At 50.6% G+C, this 19,421-nt stretch overlaps 1 protein-coding gene across 1 annotated transcript in view; it reads left to right on the top strand.

Moving 5' to 3' along the window:
• The first annotated feature begins 1,745 nt into the window (after positions 1 to 1,745).
• Positions 1,746 to 19,421, top strand: part of ZSWIM5 (zinc finger SWIM-type containing 5) — a 98,923-nt gene continuing 81,247 nt past the window's right edge. Inside the window, exon 1 of the mRNA XM_054833219.1 lies at positions 1,746 to 2,449. Within this exon, the coding sequence (XP_054689194.1) occupies positions 1,765 to 2,449 (685 nt within the window). The 5' untranslated portion in view covers positions 1,746 to 1,764. The remainder of the gene's footprint in view (positions 2,450 to 19,421) is intronic.

The following is a 19,421-nucleotide window of genomic DNA, read 5'->3' as shown; positions in this document are numbered from 1 at the left end:
AGGTGGACAAAGCCCTTCTCGTCCCTCCAGGTCCTGCCGCCACCACAGCGAGCAGAGGTGATGCACAACATGCCGGCAGCTGTGCAATGTGCTTGCAAGTGCTCCCTGTCACCACAAATCCCTTACGGAGAGCAAAATGCCCTTCGGGGTTAAAGAAATGGGGACGTGATTCCTGGGGAAAATGTAAACAAATCCATGTGTAGCCGCTGCCCTCGGCCAGGCCCTGCTGCCGATTAGCACTGATTATCTAGAACAAGACCAGTGGCAGCAAGGAACACCTCAGCCTTCAAGGAAAACCTCTTCCTGACCTTCATTGATTAGCATGTGGCTTATTCTCTAAAATGGAGATCTCTCATTGCAGTAGCTCTGCCTGCTCTCATTACCTGCCTGAGATCTGATTCCTTCCCTCCGAGTCCTGCAAAGGAGACCTTGGGCTTGGAGGTACCTCGTGGCATAGCAAAGGTGCATAATTATTTCCTGTTCTCTAATTGCATCCCCCTGTTATTCCAGGAAATGTACTCTTGCTCTGTCAGTAAGAGTAAATAGGAGATCTCTGCAACAAGGGAATAACCAGTAATGGTCTAGATGTGACTGAACTGCAGATAGAAAGGAATTGGGGTTAGATTCTCAAAGGGCTGAGAAAAACAGAATAAGAAACCTGAACTCTGAAATCTGTAAGCTCTGCTCTTCCTCAGAGGTTTGCCACTTGAAATTAGACAGGACAAAAGAATGGGAGTGTATTTATGGGGAAAATCCTGGGACAGTGTCCTGCTGGACATGGCAGCCAGGTGACCAGCCCCAGCAGGGCAGCAGTGCTCTCCCTGTTGGCCCCGAGCTGTGCTGGTCCCAGGGCTGCTGCCATCATCCTCTGCTGAAGCGAAGTCCAGTGAGGAGTCAGCTCCCTGGATTTTGGGGTGCTGACTCAGGCAATATGTGCTGAAGGACCTCGCTTTAATGCAACCCCACCTAGTTGCAGAGCAGAGCTCCCTGAAAGTGAGCACTGTCTATGTTTCTTCATCTCTTCTGCCGAAGGCTGAGTGTGCTCCGGTATTTTCTCTGCACCCAAGGATGCTGCACTGACATGTGGGATGAGCTTCTTTACACAGGGCTTTAAAAGAAAAAGCAAACCCACTGACGCCCACTGAAGGGTCGGACACTGCTGTCAGCTCTGCTACCCAGCATAAACCCAAAGGTGATTTGTGGGCTAGGCTGGGCGTTGAGGTTGGGTGCCGCAGGGCCCAGACTTGCAGCAGGTCCCCGGATCCTGCCGGACACCTCCGGGGCAGCGATGCCGTGTCCAGCCCCGCCGTGCCCCTCTGCTGCCTCTAACTCAGCCCAAGCTCCTTGCGCTCGGCTGGCCTCGACACCCCCTCGCCCCCCCGCCAGCGCTGCGGGGACCGGACCCCGCGGGGCTTTCCCGCTCCCCGCCCTCCGGGCACTGGGAAGGCAGCGTCCCCCGCGCCCCCCCTTCCCCGCTTGGGGACACAGCCGGGAGGGCACCGGGGCGGTCCCCCGGGGCCACCGCTTCCCCGCCCCGCGGAGCCGGTCCCCCGGCATCCCGGCAGCCGCAGCTCGGAACTGGGGTCCGGCTACCGGCGGGGGCGGCCAGGGGGCTGCGGAGCGTCCCGCCCCGGCGGGGGCCGGCTCCCGGCCGGCGGGACCACCCCCTCCAGTCTCCACCCCCGGTCTCCGTCCCCCCACCCCCCTCCTCCTCCTCCTCCTCCCCGTCTCTCCTCCCCTCGCCCGGCTCAGTCGGTCGCAGCTATGGCGGAGGGAGGAGAGGGAGAGGAGCTGCTCCGCCCGCCGCTGCCCGCCGGCGCCCCGGGCCCCAAGCGCTTGTGCTCCCGGGCCTGCCCGGCGGGGGGCACCGGGGCCGCTCACCCCCGTCCCGGCGCCGCGGAGGCCGGCGCGGGGCCGGGCGCTGGGGCCAGCGGGGCCCCTCCGGCGCTGGCCGGCTGCTGCCCCGCGGCGGCGGCAGGGCCGGCGGCGGCGGGGGCGGCGGGGCCGGCGGCGGCGGGGCCGGGGGGCGGCGGCGGCGGGGCCGGGGCGGGCAGTCTGCTGCAGCCCGAGTCGCTGCTGGACGCGGCGGCCAAGCGGGTGGCGGGGAGCTGGGCCTTCGAGCGGGTGGAGGGCCGCTTTCAGCGCATCCCCGAGCCCGTCCAGCGCCGCATCGTCTACTGGAGCTTCCCCCGCAGCGAGCGGCAGATCTGCATGTACTCCAGCTTCCAGCCCGGCCGCGCCGCCGCCGCATCCCCCGCCAGCGCCGCCGCGGGGGGACCCGCCGCCGCTGCCCCCGCCCCAGCCGGCGAGGAGAGCCCCGCCGCCGGCCCGCCGCCGCCCGTCGCCCCCACCGCCGCCCCCGCCGCCGCGCCGCAGGGCGAGGGGCTGCCCTTCCGCCGCGGCATCCGCCTGCTGGAGACCGGCGCGGTGGACAACGTGCTGCAAGTCGGTGAGTGCCGGGACGGGGCCCCTGGGGGCTTCTGTCCCGCCCCCCCCCCCCCATCCTCTCCAAACACTTCAGCCTTTTGTCTGGCGCGGTTGTGGTTTGACAGGAAAATCCTGCCCCGGGGGCAGGGACTGCCTTGTGCTCCTCTGGGAGGATGCTGGCTTTGGGTTTGGGGGGTGGAAGGGCTGGGGGTGTTGTCATCGTCATCCCCCCCGTGAGGTGTGTGTGCTCGGGTGTCACCGGCAGCAGCCCGCAGCGTGGACGCCGTCCATCCAGCCCGAGTGGGAAAATAAAGACAGCTTCCCACCCCCCCCCCCCGCGCCCGTCGGGGATTTGTATGGAGGGCACGCAGCCCTGCCGGCCCCCCGCCCCCCCCCCCCCCCCGCGCCCCGCAGCGTGGGTCCCTTTCACCCCTGAGCATCCACACCCGCGCTCCCACGGGCGTCCTGGCCCCTCCACCGGGAGACGGGTTTATAAACAGAATGCATCTCCCCAACAGCTCTGAGCGTTTGCCTTTGTCTTCTCCATCAGGGGCTTTCCCCCCATGGAAAATCTCTAGGGGGGCATCTGCCCCCCGGCTTTCCCCTTCCCAGCCCCCTCCACGGGCACCTTCAGCGGGGCCGGCTGGCAGAAAACGAGGGGAACGGTTGGGATGACAAGTTGGGTGGACTGGCAGGTACCACTGCCGGTGGCCTGGCGCGATGCGCGTTTTGGGGACGGATGCGCGCGGCCTTCTCGCTTTCGTTCGGTGACGAAGGGGCCGTGGGAATGATGGTGGGAATAATGGCATCGTGTTTTTCTCCATGGGCAGGTGGCTTTTGTGTGCGTTGGCGGAGGGGGATTGTCAGAGAGGAAATGTTCCTCTTCCCCCATCCCTCCAGTGCTTGTCCCCATTTGAAAGCCGCCTTATATCTGTATATATTTAAAGAGAAACAAAATGTGGTGTTTTACATACAATAATCAGCTCCCGGTTGTTATTGGAAGTGATTGAAATGTGCATTTCCATTAAAATGACATTAGGCTGGAATTTGTTTTGCAAATGTGAAATGTAAATTCATCTTGTGTGAATGAGTGAAAGGAGGGTGGTTTTTGTTGTAAGGAATGGTTAGTTCGGCTGTGTTTATTTAAAGAGCCCTCCTTCCTTTTGCGGAAAAAACAGCTTTAAAAAAATCCCATTTGGTACAGTTTACATTCAGAAGAGTATTATCAAAACATTTTCCATTTGAGATGTGAAAATAGGAGACGGCAGAAGAATTCTCCTTCCACCTCTGAGGATACGCAGTGAAAATTCCTGTAGCACAAAAGGTTTTTCTCTGAGGATATGATTATACCCTTTTTTTTGAGTGAATTAATATTTTCTAAGGTCTGCGTTAAGATGATTAATTATTCTGAGTCTGTTTAAAATACTTTGAAACTCAAAACCAATTTTTTTTTTAGAAAGAGAGGAGTAGCTCTGCAGGAACTTTAAAATTGGGAGGAGAGGAAATAATAGCTTACTGTGGGCAATGCTTTACTGACCTGCCCACCAAGGTGTGGATGCAGTGAGCAGCTGGCGTGGGAGTGGGAGACGGAGTAACCATTGCCTAAACCCAGGGCTGGTTCTGTACAAAGGAATTTTCTTTTTTTTTTTTTTAATGAGTTTTTAAAATTTATTTGAAACGTGGCTCTGATGAGGTTTTAGCCAGTGCTGTGAAGGATCTGGGTGAGTGCTGGGGTCAGGTGCATGCGGGACACGCAGAGCAGTCCCATCCCAAAGTGACGTCCAGCGCTGGCATGCAGCATCACGCGTGCCCCGGCTCCCTGCACTTCCCGCTGCTGTTTTTGGGCGAGCCGGAGGACGGGGAGGATGGTCCCGGCTCTGGCGTTTCATATTCCCTGACAAGTCTAAACCGTCTCCCCAGCTTTGAAATCGGAGCTTGTGCCCATTGTCCTCCGAACCGTCAGCTTTTTAGATGAAGCAGCATGTTCTGGAAGCGCTCGCCACAAAGTCGGCGGGTGATTTATCTCTTGTTTTTACAGCCCGAAAGGGGCGCGCGGGATGCTCGCCGTGGGAGTTTGCCTTCGGAGCTGGGGGGGGTTTGGTTCTTGGCTGTAGTGCAGCTCCTCTTCAGATGGGTGATGTGGGGTCGGGCACCTCTGGTTTTGTTCCCGGAGCAGCCCTGTCCCAGCAGTCCCAGCAGTCCTTCGCAGCCCGGAGCCGGAGGAGGAGGATTTACATCAAACAAAAGGCTGTGAAGGGCTGTGTGTTTACCCGGGGTGGAGGGGAGGCATAGCTGAGATGTCCTCCGCCAACTTTCCACATCCATCCTGCGGATGCTGCTGGAAGGTGAGGGGGAAGAGCTCCAGCCACCGGAGACACAAACACTTTGTGGCTGCGTGTGTGTGTTTGCAATTAAGATAGGAACTTGGTTGTCGGCTTATATGGGAACCATTATGTCTTGGAAAAAAACATAAAACCCCAACCCTGGTTTACTTGATGCTCTCCAGCGCTAAATCAAAACTACTGTTCCCATCTAAGGATCTCTTTAATGGACACCGCCAGCTCCTGGTGTCGCGACCTGAGGTTTGCACGGTTGAGATTTGCTGTTAATGAAGATCAGATGTTTGTACAGTCGTGTTTCTGACTCAGACCTGTGAGAAAATAAGGACAGTACAGACATGAAATTCCTTCTCTTTGTGGTGGGGGAAAAAAATCTCTCTGAAAAATTGAAAGCCGAAATCCAAGAGGAATGGCCTTCTGGAGATAGAAGGTGATGTGGAGGGGTTAGGGTTGTACTTGGGGGACAAACTGCTTTGGGCTCCAGCTCCCTCATGCTTACAAAGCCGGCAGGTCCGAAAAAAAGCATATATGCCACATTATCAACCAATAATTCCTTCATGCTTAGTAAAACTTAAACGAGGCTTAAACCCTGATCTCACTGGAGTCATTAAATTGATTTTTTTTTTCCTGCTCAAAGAAAGATCTTGGATGTTGAACACAGGCATCTTTGTCTTCTTAAAAACTGCTTTATTATTATGTGTACAGATCCCGTCTTTGTGTGTGTGTGGTGGTTTTTTTTTTCCCCTTTTAATTTTTAGACAAATGACAAAAGCATGCAGGAAAGGAATGCAGAAATGCCAGGCTTAATATAAAGCATGCAACTGCACTGCATGCCGGGAATCCTAAAGGATACAAAACCTTTAACGACGGCGGTTAATTTTTAACAAGTTCACTTGCATAAATATTTATGAACAAAAGTTTTTACACCATTATCTCTTGGGTTCTCGGAGAGAGAAAAGTCCTCTGGTGGATTTTGACAGTAGGCTGTGATCCGGCAGAACAAATTCACGTTTCTCGCCTGTGCTCCCCAGTCTGGTATAATACGGTTTGCCCTCGAGTCGTCACGGCTGCCGATGGGTGGGCGAGTGTCTGTGGCAATTTTAGGTGGGAATTCTCCTTTTTTTCTGAAGCATCCAGCTCTGTGCTGTTCTTTGCGTTGTAACCAACCACTTAATCTATACGGTGTGTGCTGCCTATGGCTTCTTACCCGCAGATAAGCCTTTGTGCCCTGATGGGGAGGTATGCGGTCCAGCCGTAAGTACATAGGCAGAATTTACTTTTGCTGTTAGGGTAACAATGAAGCAGGGCTTTAAAACGCACTGGCTTTGTAAACACTTGGAGGGAGCCTGTTTTTTTCAAACCTGCAATTAATCCTGAATATTTCATCTGATGCTTTGCAGGTTGATCCTTGGTACCTTCCTGTGGTCCCTAGTCCCGTGCTTAAGCTGGACGTCCAAGGCGCGGGGGATTTTCTGACCCTGCTTCATCAGCCTTCTGCCTGGGCAGAGGTTAAGCTAGACCTGATACTTGTAAAGAATACCTGTAAATGCCTTTGGCATTTTAATCCGAGGAATTGTGATTTGGAAGTTTTTTGTTACGTTATGGTTTTCAGCTCCCGTTGGTGCCTATTTGTTATGATGCCTGTTGAAATGCAGCTTCGGAGGTAAAAATACTGATGGGTTCCTGTGCTCTTAACGTGGTTGAAACTACTTTTAGGGTTTTTTCCAAAACTACTTTTAGGCGTTTTAGTTTTTTGTGTTTTTTTTTCCTAAAAATGCTCACTCTTAGGTGAGCATTTGGTTTCCCTCCCCTGTGACGTGGTACAGGGCAGAGTCTAAATTTATATCTAGTTGTTTTTAAAACTCTAGATGGTTTGCTGCTTTATAGAGCTGTTTATTTTGGGGAAAACACTTTGGGGCTCTCTAGGGCCAGTTGTGGTTGCTTTTGTTTTGTGTAAAGTTCATTCTCCTCCTGGGTCTAGTTCTAAGGCTGTATCCAGCGGGAGCAGGTTTGGAAGGAACGCCATGGGCCAGGAAACATTTTTTTTTTCCTTGTTGAAACCCAGTATCCCATGTCAGGGTGCTACTATAGGAGTTTAATTTTTCTGTATCCTCTTAGTTTTTGGGTGGGGCAGTTGTAGTACAACATGTTTCCAATTTGCTAATTAATTTTCACTTTATTTTTCTTTATGGGTAGATTACTTTATCCTGCCATGAATATTAAAATACTTTAAACCACATAAAAGGGGCCAGCAGAGGTTCGTTAGTCGTATCATGATGGAAACTGTTGAACATTTTAAATATACATTAAGGCCTAATTATTTTTTTTCTTAAGATATATAATTAAAAGGAAGGATTATTAGGCATTAAAACTTATGATCTGTTTATTGTCGCTCCCTCATAGGTGAGATATTTCTTGAGCGTGTTCTGGACTGTATTACAGAAACTGGAATTGGAGATGATGAAAGCCACCGGAGTTTATTGCTGGTCGTGTAGGGAGAGCTAGGAAAAATTTGACAGCTGGAATTTTAACTTTTTTTTTCTTTAGCAGATTTATTTGTTGGCTTTTGAGTCTTTTTTAAGAGTATAAACAGACCCTCTGAAGCTGGGACTTCTTTTTAACTGGGTGGTTAATTACTCCAGGCAAAACGATGCTAGCTTAAGGAGGCTAGAGACCTGAAAAACAAAACACAAGAAATTAAATATTTAGTTTTGGCTTTAAGAATAAATAGGTTTGAAGTGTTTTTCAGAGAGAAAGTGTGACAGGTCCTGGTTCCTGGCTTGAGCAGGCAATAGGAATTTGTTCTCAGCTTACCTGTGCTCTTATAAAGCTTAGCCCAGGTGAGACACTGGCTTTCGTTGCTTCCAACACACACATCATTCACAGCAGTTTTTAATTTTGCTCACATCTAGAGGGAATCTTTTAGGAAATATTTAACTGTGCTAAAACTGCAGTAACATAAACCACATGTGCCTGCGTGCTTTGTTTCTGAAGCTTTGTGTGAGGGTATGTGCTTTGCTGTTATTTGACGCTCGCTTTGATGTTGGATGTTTTATGATTAGTCCCTCTAGCCTCAGATAGGACTTTTGGAAAACTTAAATGAGCTCATCTATCCGATATCTCTGTAAAGTCACATTCAGCTGTCAGTCATCTCTTGTGGTGTGTCAGCTTTTAATTTTCTTTGGAAATATATATATTAAAAAAAAATAGTCTTGGTAGCACTAGGGTGGAAGAGAGAGTTCATGGGCTTATGTGTTTCCTTGGCGTATAGGTGAACCTAGCCCTGGAGGAGGACCAGGTCCATGGGCAGGCAGCGAGTCTTCAGTGGTTTTGGGGTTACATCCTGCTCCTTTTTCCCACTGGGAGACCTGCTCCCATCCGGGGTTAGCTCAGTGCAGGGTGGATGAACAGCATGGCCAACGTTGTGCTTGTGTTTAATTTTTAGAGCTGTCTGTGCCACCTAAATGGCACAGACAGCTCTGTGTTTAGCGGAGATGCAAGCTTTGTCCCCTCCTGTCCCTGAGGCTGGAGTAGCTCGTGCGGGTGAGGAGCCAAGTGGGGATTTTGGGAGGAGCAGCATCTCTTTGCCTTCTCAAGGCAGCCGAGCACTGTGATTTTCAGTGGGAGACCAGGGCTGCTTGGTGCATGATGATGTTTTGTGCTTGACGTGGGAGGATCTTCTTCTGGAGATGTGTGGTGGCGTTTCTCCTGGGAGTGTGAGGCTTTGATTTCTGTTCCTCTGGCCGCGCTCCGAGGAGCAGACCTCGCAAAAGGTCCCAGGCAAGGCACTGGGGAAGGAGCCTTTGCGTGCTCCCGTCTTTTCACAGTGCGTGTTTCTTCTGGTGGGGCCGTGGGTGAGATTTGCTGGGGACCTGGGAAGGTGGGTGCCAGAGTCCTCTCCTGGCTTTGCTCAGCAGGAGGTGGGGGATGGTTGAACCTGTGTTTCCCCATCGATCTCCCCATCTGTGGCTGGTGTTGGTGACTTTATTTTGCAAAGAGCCGGAGGTGTGGAATATCTATCTTGAGGGTATTAAAATGAACTTCTAGTATGTCTTACCTTACACTTGATGCTGTCTTGAAGAGGTTATGTCATAGGGTTGTCATACACCTGGTCATATTGGGATGAGGAAAGCAGGTCCTCTGAGTAACTGGTTCCTGCCTCTGCTGAGCCTTGGCTTTCTCTGGCATCATCAATAGAAATTGATCTGTTTTCCAGTGAAAACAACTCAAAGACACCAAAGCTTGGCTGTGTTAATAAGTGCCATGGGACAAGTCCACCTTCTGGATGGAGCTGAGTTTGGAGCCAGGATGCGTGATGGTGGTGGGGAGCTCTCCCTTGGCAGAGCTGCCGAGGCCCTGGAGATGCTCTCCTGAGTTCCGTTTCATTTTTGACCTGGCTTTCACAAGGGATAGGGTTTGACGTACCAGCTTGACCATTGACTTCTTGTGCCTTTGCAATGGGAGTTGGGAAAAGGGCCTGCTAATGCCTCAGAGAGACACAGGTCCTGCCAAACCACTTCTTGGGATGGGGAAAGCATCTTCATGTTTTTATGATGAGATGTCCCAGGAGCAAAAAAAAAAATTTTTCAAAAGCTTTTTTTTTTTTTAAACCCTGTTGTTTAAATATGAATGGATTTCACTTGATTGGTGTGGTGGGTGTGTTTTATTAAATGCTGAGGATTCACCTGCGCACACCACCACCACATTTCTCTCCAAATGGATTTTCTAGTGCTGCATTTTAAGAGCATTTGCTTTTTTGTCTCAAGCTTATGGCTTAGGATTTTGTGCAGGATTGGGGTTAGCCCTTGTAAAATAGTGCATTTAAAGCAATGCACAAATTAATAAAATCCTGGGCTTTTACTTGTTGCATTCTAGGTGCATGTTGCCAGGGATTTTTCTTTTTTTTTTTTTTTTTTTTATTTCTCACATCATTTAAAACAAAGCCACAAATGTGCTTAGGAGGCAGATTTGCTGGGATGCCAGCTCAGAACGGTTGCATGCGGATATGTTGGTCCAGCTTGTCTGCAAATGTCCTGCTGTCATCATCCCCGGGTTAAAATGGGAGAGGGAGGTCTGCATCCCCCTTGCAATGCCCCGTTTATCGCTGGACGCCTGTAACGAGCTGCCTGCACCTACGCCACCCAGCTCGTTTGACCGGACACCACTAATCGTTATTGAGGTTTGCTCAGCAGGACGCGGCGTGGTATCAGCCTGGCTGCTGTCTTTGCACCTGGAGACGGTGCCCGTGCCCTGCAGCTGCCGGCGGGGAGGGATTCCCCGTGGGAACACCGGAGACTTGGTGTCTGGGACCTTGGCAAGGTCAGGACAGGCTGCACCTTCGCTCCGGACGCTGTCTAGTAACCCTGGCCTCCATCCTTCAGCTGATGCCGCCGGCGTGTGGGTGACTGCTCGGGACGCCAATAATAGCCATTACTCGTTATTGGTGTAATGTGGTTTTTAAAGGCAGGGATTGCAGGAGGTGCCACGTGCGGTGCCCTGTCCGTGGATTTGCGGCTGCCTGGATGAAAATGAGTGCTCTGTGAAAGGGGTGGCAATTTTTCATCCTGAGATAAATCAAATTCGCATTAATGAACTGCAATGGCTTTGGATGCCAAATTAAAAGAAGTGTGTCTGGAGGATGAAAAATAAATATATTTCCTGCCTCACTCGCTGGTTCTCATCTCTTTTGATTTTCTTTATCATCAGAAAGAAATTTTTAACTTTTTTAAAGGCAGTTGTGTTTATTTCGGTAACAGTTCATTGGCTGCTCTGTGTACAGAAGCTTTCTCTTGAAAGTACTGAAACTATATTAAAAGTGCTTTTGGCTGTCAGCTTTTATTTTGCTTCTCCTTCGTTCTTTTCCCAAAGCTGGGTCGTTGCTGTATCAAATGCTCTGAAACTGTCTGGTAGCGTTTTCCCTGCGGTGCTCCATATAAACTGGAAATAAAAAGGGAAGAAATTGGAGGATTTGGATTTCTGCAGCTTTCCCCCCCCCCCTCCTCTGTCTCTGTGTGTGTGTGTGTCCCATTGAAGTCTGAGCAGCTGTCTCCATCCGCACAGCCCGCCGATGGCATGCACAGATCTGTTTCTTGTGATTAAAGGGAGAAATAATACCCCAGTGTTCAGAGAGGGGCCGGGGGGGGAGGAGCAACGCTTCTCCCCTCCTGCCTGCCCCTGCCTGCTTGGCCCAGGGGCCAAGGGAGCTGGCAGCCTGGCTGCTCCTCCCCGCATCCTTACAGCTTTACATTCCTGCGAAAGAAGCATCCCGTGCCGTTTGCGGCGAGCTGCCCTGCTGCAGCATCTCCGTCTGGGGTGGGCTTCTCCATCCTGCTCCGGCGACCTGCAGAGGCCTCGGGGGTTTTTATTCTATTCTAAGGGTGTTGAAACATTTTGGCGGCTCCGCAGCCGCTCGCTACCAGTGCACTTTGAAAAATACCCAGCAAGTGTCGAGCATCTGTCTGTGAAGGGGGAGGAAATCCCCCCCTGTTATTATTTTCTCCCGATTGTTCTCTCTTGGTGTGGCTCTGGCTATTATGGGTTTGTAAAATAGAACTATATATGACCTTTTATCTTACAAGAAATAGGTTAAGCCATTTTTAAAGAAAGTGGTGGAGTCAGCAGTGCTGCTGAAGGAGCTGCTTTCGCATGGTTGATAGGCTGTGAAGCCGTTCAATGGACTTTGGTTTCAGAGACAATATCTGTTTAAATTAATCTTTGTCAGATACATGCCACTGCAGACAATTCAAATTCCATTTGCTTTCTGATCTCATAACAAAAAAGCACCTTACACTGGTTCTTTTATCGTAAAATTAACTTTTGTCTGTGTGTCCTGGAAACAGGGGTGGCATAAAATCTAGTTAAAAGGCTCTGTTATAGGAGGATTCTGTTTCTTTGTACAAGGCGGACTTTTTTTTTTTCTTCTTTCCCCTGCGTGCATTTAAAAAGAAGATGAGTGTTTGAGATGGATTAGGGAGAATGCCAGCAGATGGACCGATTCTGTTGTTGCTGCTGGCAACCATCGAAGCAGCCATTTTGAACAATGCTGATACCGGGGTACTGATAACACAAAGATGAGGATGGGATAAATATCCAGCTAGTCCCTTTCTCCCCGCCTGCTCCTCCTCCCTCCCTTTCACGCCACCGCTGCAGCCCTGTTATTAGAGAACCCAATTGTTTCCAGAGAAATACTTCATCCTCTTAGCATGGCTGGTGGATGTCTAGTGTTGCTTATCGCCTTGATTTTCTTCATGGTTGGTGGAGACCCTGGCAGATCAGCTTCTCCCAGGAGTGCTCGCTGCATGGGTACTAAGGGGAATGTACCACGGTGGTCATGATGCTCCTTCTTGTACCCTAGTAAAGCATGGGGTGTTTGGTCCTTCCCATGTAAGTGGAGATGGTTTCCTTCCCTCCTTGTGCACGTTTTAAGTGCTTAATTACAAAGCGTTATGGCATCTGATGGGTGGATTCTAGGGTTTCAGGAGATGCAACATGACCTTCTATCTGTTTTGTTTCTCATCTCTAGGAAAATAACCTTTTCATGGATCAAGAAACCCCAAGCAAGCTTCATCTTTTCCTAGCAAATGACAAAAAGACTGTTTTGTGTTTTGTGGGAGGAGTTGGGCCAGGATGAACGTGGGGTTGTTCTGGAAAACCTACGGGGCTTTGCCCTGAGCTTGCCGTAGCATAATATGGTCCTGAACGTGTAATCTGCAGGACCGGTTGGGGGATGCTGCATAGCCTTGGCTGTTTGGTACAAGAGCATCCATGCAGCGTGGAAGAGCTTGGTAGAGCTGTGAAGCATCTTGGATGGGAGAGGTGCCTGTGGGGTCTGGGGTTTGGGGTTCTTGTAGGAAGAGCAGGGGTGGTGGGAGACAGTTAGTGGATAGTCTTCATTTGCAGTTTGGTGTCTGAACACACTGCCTGTAGGAAGGGCCGGTCCCCTGCCACGTTGTCCGCCGCAACCCCTCTGCAGTGTTTCTCCATCTGGGAGCATGAGGTGGCCCAGGCTGGGGCTGAGCCAGGCAGCCGGAGCAGGCACAGTGACAGGAATGCCATGTGGTATTTGTCCTGTTGCCTCTGGTTCTTGGTGAGCTGCTTTGGGTCAGGAATTTCCAACAGATTTCCAAATTGCAGGTCTTCAAAACATTCCTGGAGCTGCAGGGCCCAGCGTGGGGAGCTGAAGGCGAGCAGCAGTAAGCTGGTATGTTCTTGCTGCCTTCTTGCACGAGTCTGTAAACCACAGGCTGAAACCTTCGTTTATTTACATCACAGCATCTCTGAGACCTTTATGCATGAGGTGATGCTGTTCCTGTCTCCCATAGTAGTGCTTTCTGCAGCTTTTTTCAGTTAAAATTTCTTTGGGATTAAAAACTTACAGATAAATCTCAAAGAAATCTGTATGTACATATACAAGTATATTTACTTATACACAGTAGATGAAACTTTACTGTAAAACAGCAGATGTAAGAATTCCTTTTTAATTTGTCCCCTGGGTCTGTTACTTTTGAGGTAACTCTGATGTCGTATTTCTTTTTTTCCTGTTGGGAAATATCTTCTCCCTTTTGAGTCTTCCCTTCCTCAGCCTTATTTGATCCATAAGCTGTGGACTGGCCATATTTGACATGCTTGCTAAAACAAGGGGCATCTGGCCTGAAAGCTGAAAAATCAGGCTGTAAACTCCACTTTGGAAATGTTGTAATGGTGTGTTGGGAAGTTGAGGTTGTCTGAGCTCTCTGAAGACTTGGGCTGAGCGACTAGAGGTCTCAGCAGGTTGACTGTCTCTGAGGTCAGCTGGCATCACTGACAGATGCTTTTAATGTGCTCAAAGGGTTCCAGCGCCTGGCGTGGTCCCAAGCCACCACCTGTCATGGTGGCTTCTCCTGTGTTGATTGACCTGTTGCGTTAGGAGATAACTTTTGGAGACTGGAGGATGGGTGAGGAAAGAGTGCCTGTTCTAAGGAGATACCTTCTTTGAAAGGTGGTGAGAGGGATGATGAAGTATGCTCTTCTGCCCCTTTGGCTCATGATGAGGTTGGACCTTAAAAGCTCCTGCAGGTTTTGATGGAGAGGTGCTGTGACCAATGTGTGACCAAGCGTGATGGTGAACTCGGTGGCTTCTGGTGTGCTGCTTCTGTTCTCTTGTTTCCCACTGTGGAAAATATTACTCACCAACAGGTGTGAAGCAGGTGCTTGCAAGGATGACCAAGAATGAGCAATGAGGTTTGAAGGGCTTTTAAGCTATGCCCTCTGAAATGGTGCAGAGTGGAGCTTAGCCCCATTGCTCTTTGCCAGAACCTCCTAGATGGCATGGAAATGTGTGTTGCCTCCCATTCCTAGAGCGTTCTCTTACTTTTCTTGAGTTTGACTCGGTCTGTTTTAGCCTCATGGACCATGTCCCAGCTGTATAAAAGTCAAGTTCTATGGCTAAACCCCCTTCAGGTGTGCTTGCTGGCAGCCAGTTTTTTGAGATTGAGGAGTGTGTTCAGGCACTGCTTTATGAGGTTGCTGCTTTCAGAGCCGGGACATGGCACCTCGCTGTTAAAACCTCCCCGTAGCCCTCTGCGGTGCAAGGACAACGGCTTCTGCAACCATCTCCCCAAATGGATGGTGAAGAGCAGCACACATCCTTGCTTTCTGCTGCTTTAGAGTCGGGGTGGATGAGGAGGTGGTTGGCAAGTTCAGGCTGTTCCCATGCAGATGAGGTGTACCGGGAGCAAATATTTGCTTCCCAGTTTAGAAGTTACTGATCATTTGGGAAAAGATGGTTTCTGGTCACCTCCTGACCATGTTGCTGGGAGGATGTGGAAAGAGTGGGTATCTTTAGGTGCATCACTCTGTCCACTTTGAGTCACAGCCGTCATACAGCACAAACATCCATTATCTCTAAAATTCAGCACAGTGACGTGGTTCGAAAGACTCCCCTGCCTTGTGCCTTGCTTAAGCTGGAGGTTGTTTGCCGGTGGCTCGTGGTGGACTGCCTTCTCCGTGGGGTTCCTGAGAGCAGAAGGGGAACTGGAAGTGTGTTCTAACTGGTGCTGTGCTTGCTGGGAGAGGGGGCGGAGCAAAATTTTGTTCTATTGCCTTTCTGCCTTGTGCTGTGATAGTAATCTGCTGGTAGGCCCTGGAAAATCATAAAAACTTACAAAAACTGGACAGGATAAAGATGAGTGATTAGATGTTCCTTGCTATGGCTCAGCTCCTTGACTTTCACTACAGAAAACAGGATTCGTGATGTGGGGGAATGACTTCATGGGAAACTTCCAAATTTGGGGCTTTTGCTTGAAAGCACTAGTTTTTCAACAAGAGTGAGCTTCTGGGTACTGAGGGCTCTTCCTAAAACCACCAAGTAGTGGTGTGAAATAAGGTTTAGGCAAAAAGGACCAAACCAAATGAAGTCAGCAGAGGGAATCGGAGTTGTGTTACACTGGAGACCTGCTCCTGGGCAAACGGAGAGTTTGGACGTCGTGTGTTCCCTCTGCTGACGGTGGTGTTGTGGCCCAGCACAGCTGATGCCCTGGGGATTTGCAGAGGGGCTTAGCAAGGCACGGCTGCTCCTCACGTGGGGATGCCATGTTTTGGAGAGCATCCCAAATGGGAGATTGATGCTTTCCATGAGTGATCGCTCGTTCTCTGTGTTCCCCGTGTCTGAAAGAGGCACAAGGCAGTGGTGAGGTTTTCCCTTGCCTGCCTGCCTGGTTTTTGGCTTGTTGCTGGTGGCTCCTAGCTCAGCCCAGAGCCTGTGGTTCAAGGACTAAGATGCCTGAGAGGGTTTTTTTTATTCCCCACCCATCCCCACATACTGGTCAGCCACACTAAGGTTTCCTGGACTGTGAGGTTTGATGAACCATTAACCTAAAAATGCCCTGAGTAGGAAGAAATGTTTCCAAGGTCTAAAAAATCTTCCAAAGCTTCTGAAGTGGGAATGGGAGCTGTGGTTTGCCTGAGCGGCTTTTCTTGCTCCTGGCTCCGCTGTGAACTGGCTTCGCCTTGTGGGTACAAGGGTATGTTTGGGATCTTGCAGAGACGGGAAGGCAGCCCTCCAGGGCCGGGTCAGGCGGAGGGGCTGCCTTCCAAGCAGATGTCCTCTTGGCATGAGGCTCGGCAGGTTTAAGACAGGATGTCGCTGCACTCTGGAGAGCTGAAAGCATTGAAATAAGTAACAGGCTGGGAATGTCTGAATCCAGCTACGAATTCCTGGGGAAGAGGATTTGGCAATGGCAGGCTGTATTGGCGGGCAGGCCCTGTGTTGCTGGTGGAGGACAGCACCTCGCTGTCCTGTGGGCTCTGCCGGGTGCTGAGCCCAGTGTTAACGGGGCAGCATGGCTGCACGAGCACCTTCCCATTCAGGGCAGTGCTTGGTCTGGCTCCAGCGCTGAAGGAGACCACCACCCTCCTTGTCCATTGCTTTGCCTGTTACTGCACAAGGGGAGAAGCAACTGACTGTAAAGGGTAGGGAACTCTTTGTGGTGTCAGCCGGACGCTGCTGTGTAGAGCTGTGGTTGTTAAGTCATGGTTGTGATGTGGTGGTATAGCAAAGTAGGGGTCTGGTGGCCATGGGGATGGCCCTGAGGAGGATCTGGTGGATGTGGCTGTGTGTGAAACTGGAAGATGGGGTTGCCCAGGGGGGTGGTACAGAGATACCCTGGTGAGAGGAGGTTGGTTTTACTCCAGAGTGGGGTTGGTGGCTGTCCATCGAGTCCCAGCAGTCCCATTCCTGAGGGCTTTCCTAGAGCTGCCTCTGCAGCATGGGTGATGCTGCAGCTCAGGATGGAGCTGCGACAGCAGAATCCTGACCCTATTTTCATAAATAGTAACAGCATCTCTAAAGGCTTTGAGGGCTTGGTTGGGAACAGAGCGGCTGGGTTCCCCTGTGTCTGGCAGTGGTCAGCAGCAGATGCTTGGGGAGGAGATTAAGAAACGGGGCCAGAGCAGAGGGATGCTCCCCTGGTTGTGAGCAGCCTCTCCAGCCAAAGGGCTGCCCTGGCCCTCGGCTGTGATGTGAATGCAGAAGATGGTTTGAGACAGCAGCCCTGGTCCCATATCTCCTGCAGCACCGGGATTATCCCCGAATCTCCTCGGCATAGCATCCCTTCTGTGTGGGCAGCGGCATGGCCGCTCCCCTGGCAGGGGCTGCTGGCACTGCGCTGGGAGGCAGCAGTGACGCGGAGCTGGTGGGGCTAAAGAGGCTTTTGGAGAGACCAGCACTTCTCCACCCCACTTTAACACCATCCTGGAGCCGCAGGCTGAGGTTTGGGAGAGAGAGCGAAGCTATGAAGAGCTGTGGATTTAACGAGGTGTGAGAAATGTGCAATCAAAAACCATGCTGTAGCACCAGACTCTACTCTTTGCCATCATGATCTTCTCATTGATTTGACTTTGCTAAATGTTTTAACACTTTTCTGGTTGCAAGCCGAGTTAAATTCCCCCTGCTAATATTTGAACAGGGTTAGTGGTCTGGAGCAGCATCTCTCTGAAGGGCTGCCTCATCTTGGGGTGCCTGGTGCGTTGTCTGGCCCTCTCTGAGATGCCCGAGGTTCTGTTGAGGAACAGCCCCTAGCGTAGGGATGTTTGCTGGAACGATGAAGAGCTCTTCATCCTCCTGGCTGTGACTTTTCAACATGCGGCTTGTTTACTGTGGGCTGCAATGGAGGAGTTCGTAGCCTGCGGTGGAAGGTGCGTGCAGAGGATGTTCCACGGACCACGCTGGATGAAACCCTTGCTGCTTGGTAGCTCATGGTGCCAAGTCTACGAGATCTCTTTGCAATGTGGGTTTTGGAGCATGCAGCTGTTATCAGGAGGTTGAGTGAAAGGTTCTCCTCGGAGCTCAGGAGAAGTGTTTATCGTTTAAAAGAGTAACTTGGGGTGAGAGAGACAGAAAGAGAAGCAGCCTAATCTTGCAATTTAAATATATTTAAAGATTCCCTCTGTTTGAGTTTGCTTCCTAGCCTTGATCAGAAGGAAATGCTGTTAGCTACAGAGTGGAATAAATCGAGGGCACCCTTATCTGTGCAAGATAAATTACTATTGTTTAGGAAAGACACTCCAGGGATTGAAGAATTTAATTAAATACACAGGGATTATGAATATGCATGTAAATTAGACAATCTAGATATGACATGGCTACAACTGCAGGGAATTGTTCGAACTTAAAAGTGTAATCATTCTTTTTATCGGGATGTGGGGATGGGTAACAAATTAGAAGATTCCCTTTCCCATTTGCCTCTGCCTCGGCTGGTCTTGGGTCATTAAGCAGTGGGAATTACCCGTCGCGGATCAGACCTCGACAAGCCCGCAGAGATGATGCGCCGGAGTCTTTCTCCACCCTAATGAGCCGCCGCAGCAGCTGATGGAGAAATGGGGGCTGTGGTGAGGGGCTGCCTCTGCCCTGACCCAGATAAGGGGTTTGGGAAGCTGGGGGGATGCGGTTTGTCCGCTGCTAAGAGAGAGGAGGAGAGTGCCGCTGGCAGGGTGCGTGCTGCCAGCTCGCTGCCTGCATGCTGCCTGCTCTCCTGGTACCGCCACCGGAAAGGAGGATCCTCTCCAAAGGACTTGGAAAGATATTTGCTGCAGTTTCAGAGCGTCTCCCTAAAAATTGGGGGGTTAGGGGGTGCAAAAATTGATTGATCAGCTTGTCTGCCATTTCTGGTGCCTTTGCAGGGGTGCCTCCCTCCGATCTGATCACCGACGTTTAGAAAGTGCAGTTTGGAAACCACAAAATGCTTTTGTAGAGACTAAGCTCTAGATCAGTGTGAACAGGAGAGGCAAAATTGAAATGTTTCTTAAGAGTCAAGAGTCCCAAGAAATTCAGACCGAAATGTGGGAACGTGCTGGTGCTGCCCTCCCAGTTGGGTCTGGGCTCCTTGTAGCAACCTGGTGCCTGTGCTGAGCCAAGGCAGGTTCTTCAGAGGCCATTAACTGCAATATATGGTGCTGCCTTGAATGTGTTTAATTTGCCACTCTTAGAGGTGGCATCTAATAACAGTGCAGAGAAATATTTTTCTTCCCCCCCTCTCCCCCCCCGTGTTTCCTTTGTTTGACTTTACCTCCATCCGCTCGGTTTCATTGTTCTGCTAAAATCGGATTTCTCTGTAGTTTGAGTCCAGGACCTGCAACTGAAGAAATAAATTGCTACAAGCCCCACCCCCCCCGCCCCCGTGAATTATTTTTAATTCTTAAAATAGGCAGCGCAATGTGGACATGATCTGACTTTGAATTTGATTAGTCATTTAAAAAAAAAAATTAAGGAAAGGCTGGATCTTGACTAGATGTTTCCCATTTTTTGTTGTTGTTTCCCCCCATCTTTCCATTTTTTGCTTTTCAGTTGGCCAGAGTTGTATGAGATGGACTTGTTCTGATGGACCAGGAGCAGGAGTGGAGCTGAGCCTCAGGCTGGCTTCCTTGGGGAGCTGGGGGTGGTCTGCAGGGCCAGGAGGTGATGCTGCCCTGGGTCACCCCTCCACAGGGCATCAGCTTCTCCCACCTCCTCCACCCCCTTGAATTGAGGGCTTATGGTAACCACCTTCGTCCAAGCCTATTCAAGGCACGTGGGAACAATTCCTATTTATCACTTTGAAAAGTGGATGATTTTCCAACCCCTGGCTCGTGGGTTCTGATTAAAAAAAAAAAAAACAAAAACAAAAACACACAACAAAACCC

This window comes from Grus americana, chromosome 8 (genome assembly GCF_028858705.1).
Source record: "Grus americana isolate bGruAme1 chromosome 8, bGruAme1.mat, whole genome shotgun sequence".
Classification (NCBI taxonomy): domain Eukaryota; kingdom Metazoa; phylum Chordata; class Aves; order Gruiformes; family Gruidae; genus Grus; species Grus americana.
The sequence above is the reverse complement of the archived record's forward strand: the minus strand, read 5'-3'. Positions and strand labels throughout refer to the sequence as shown.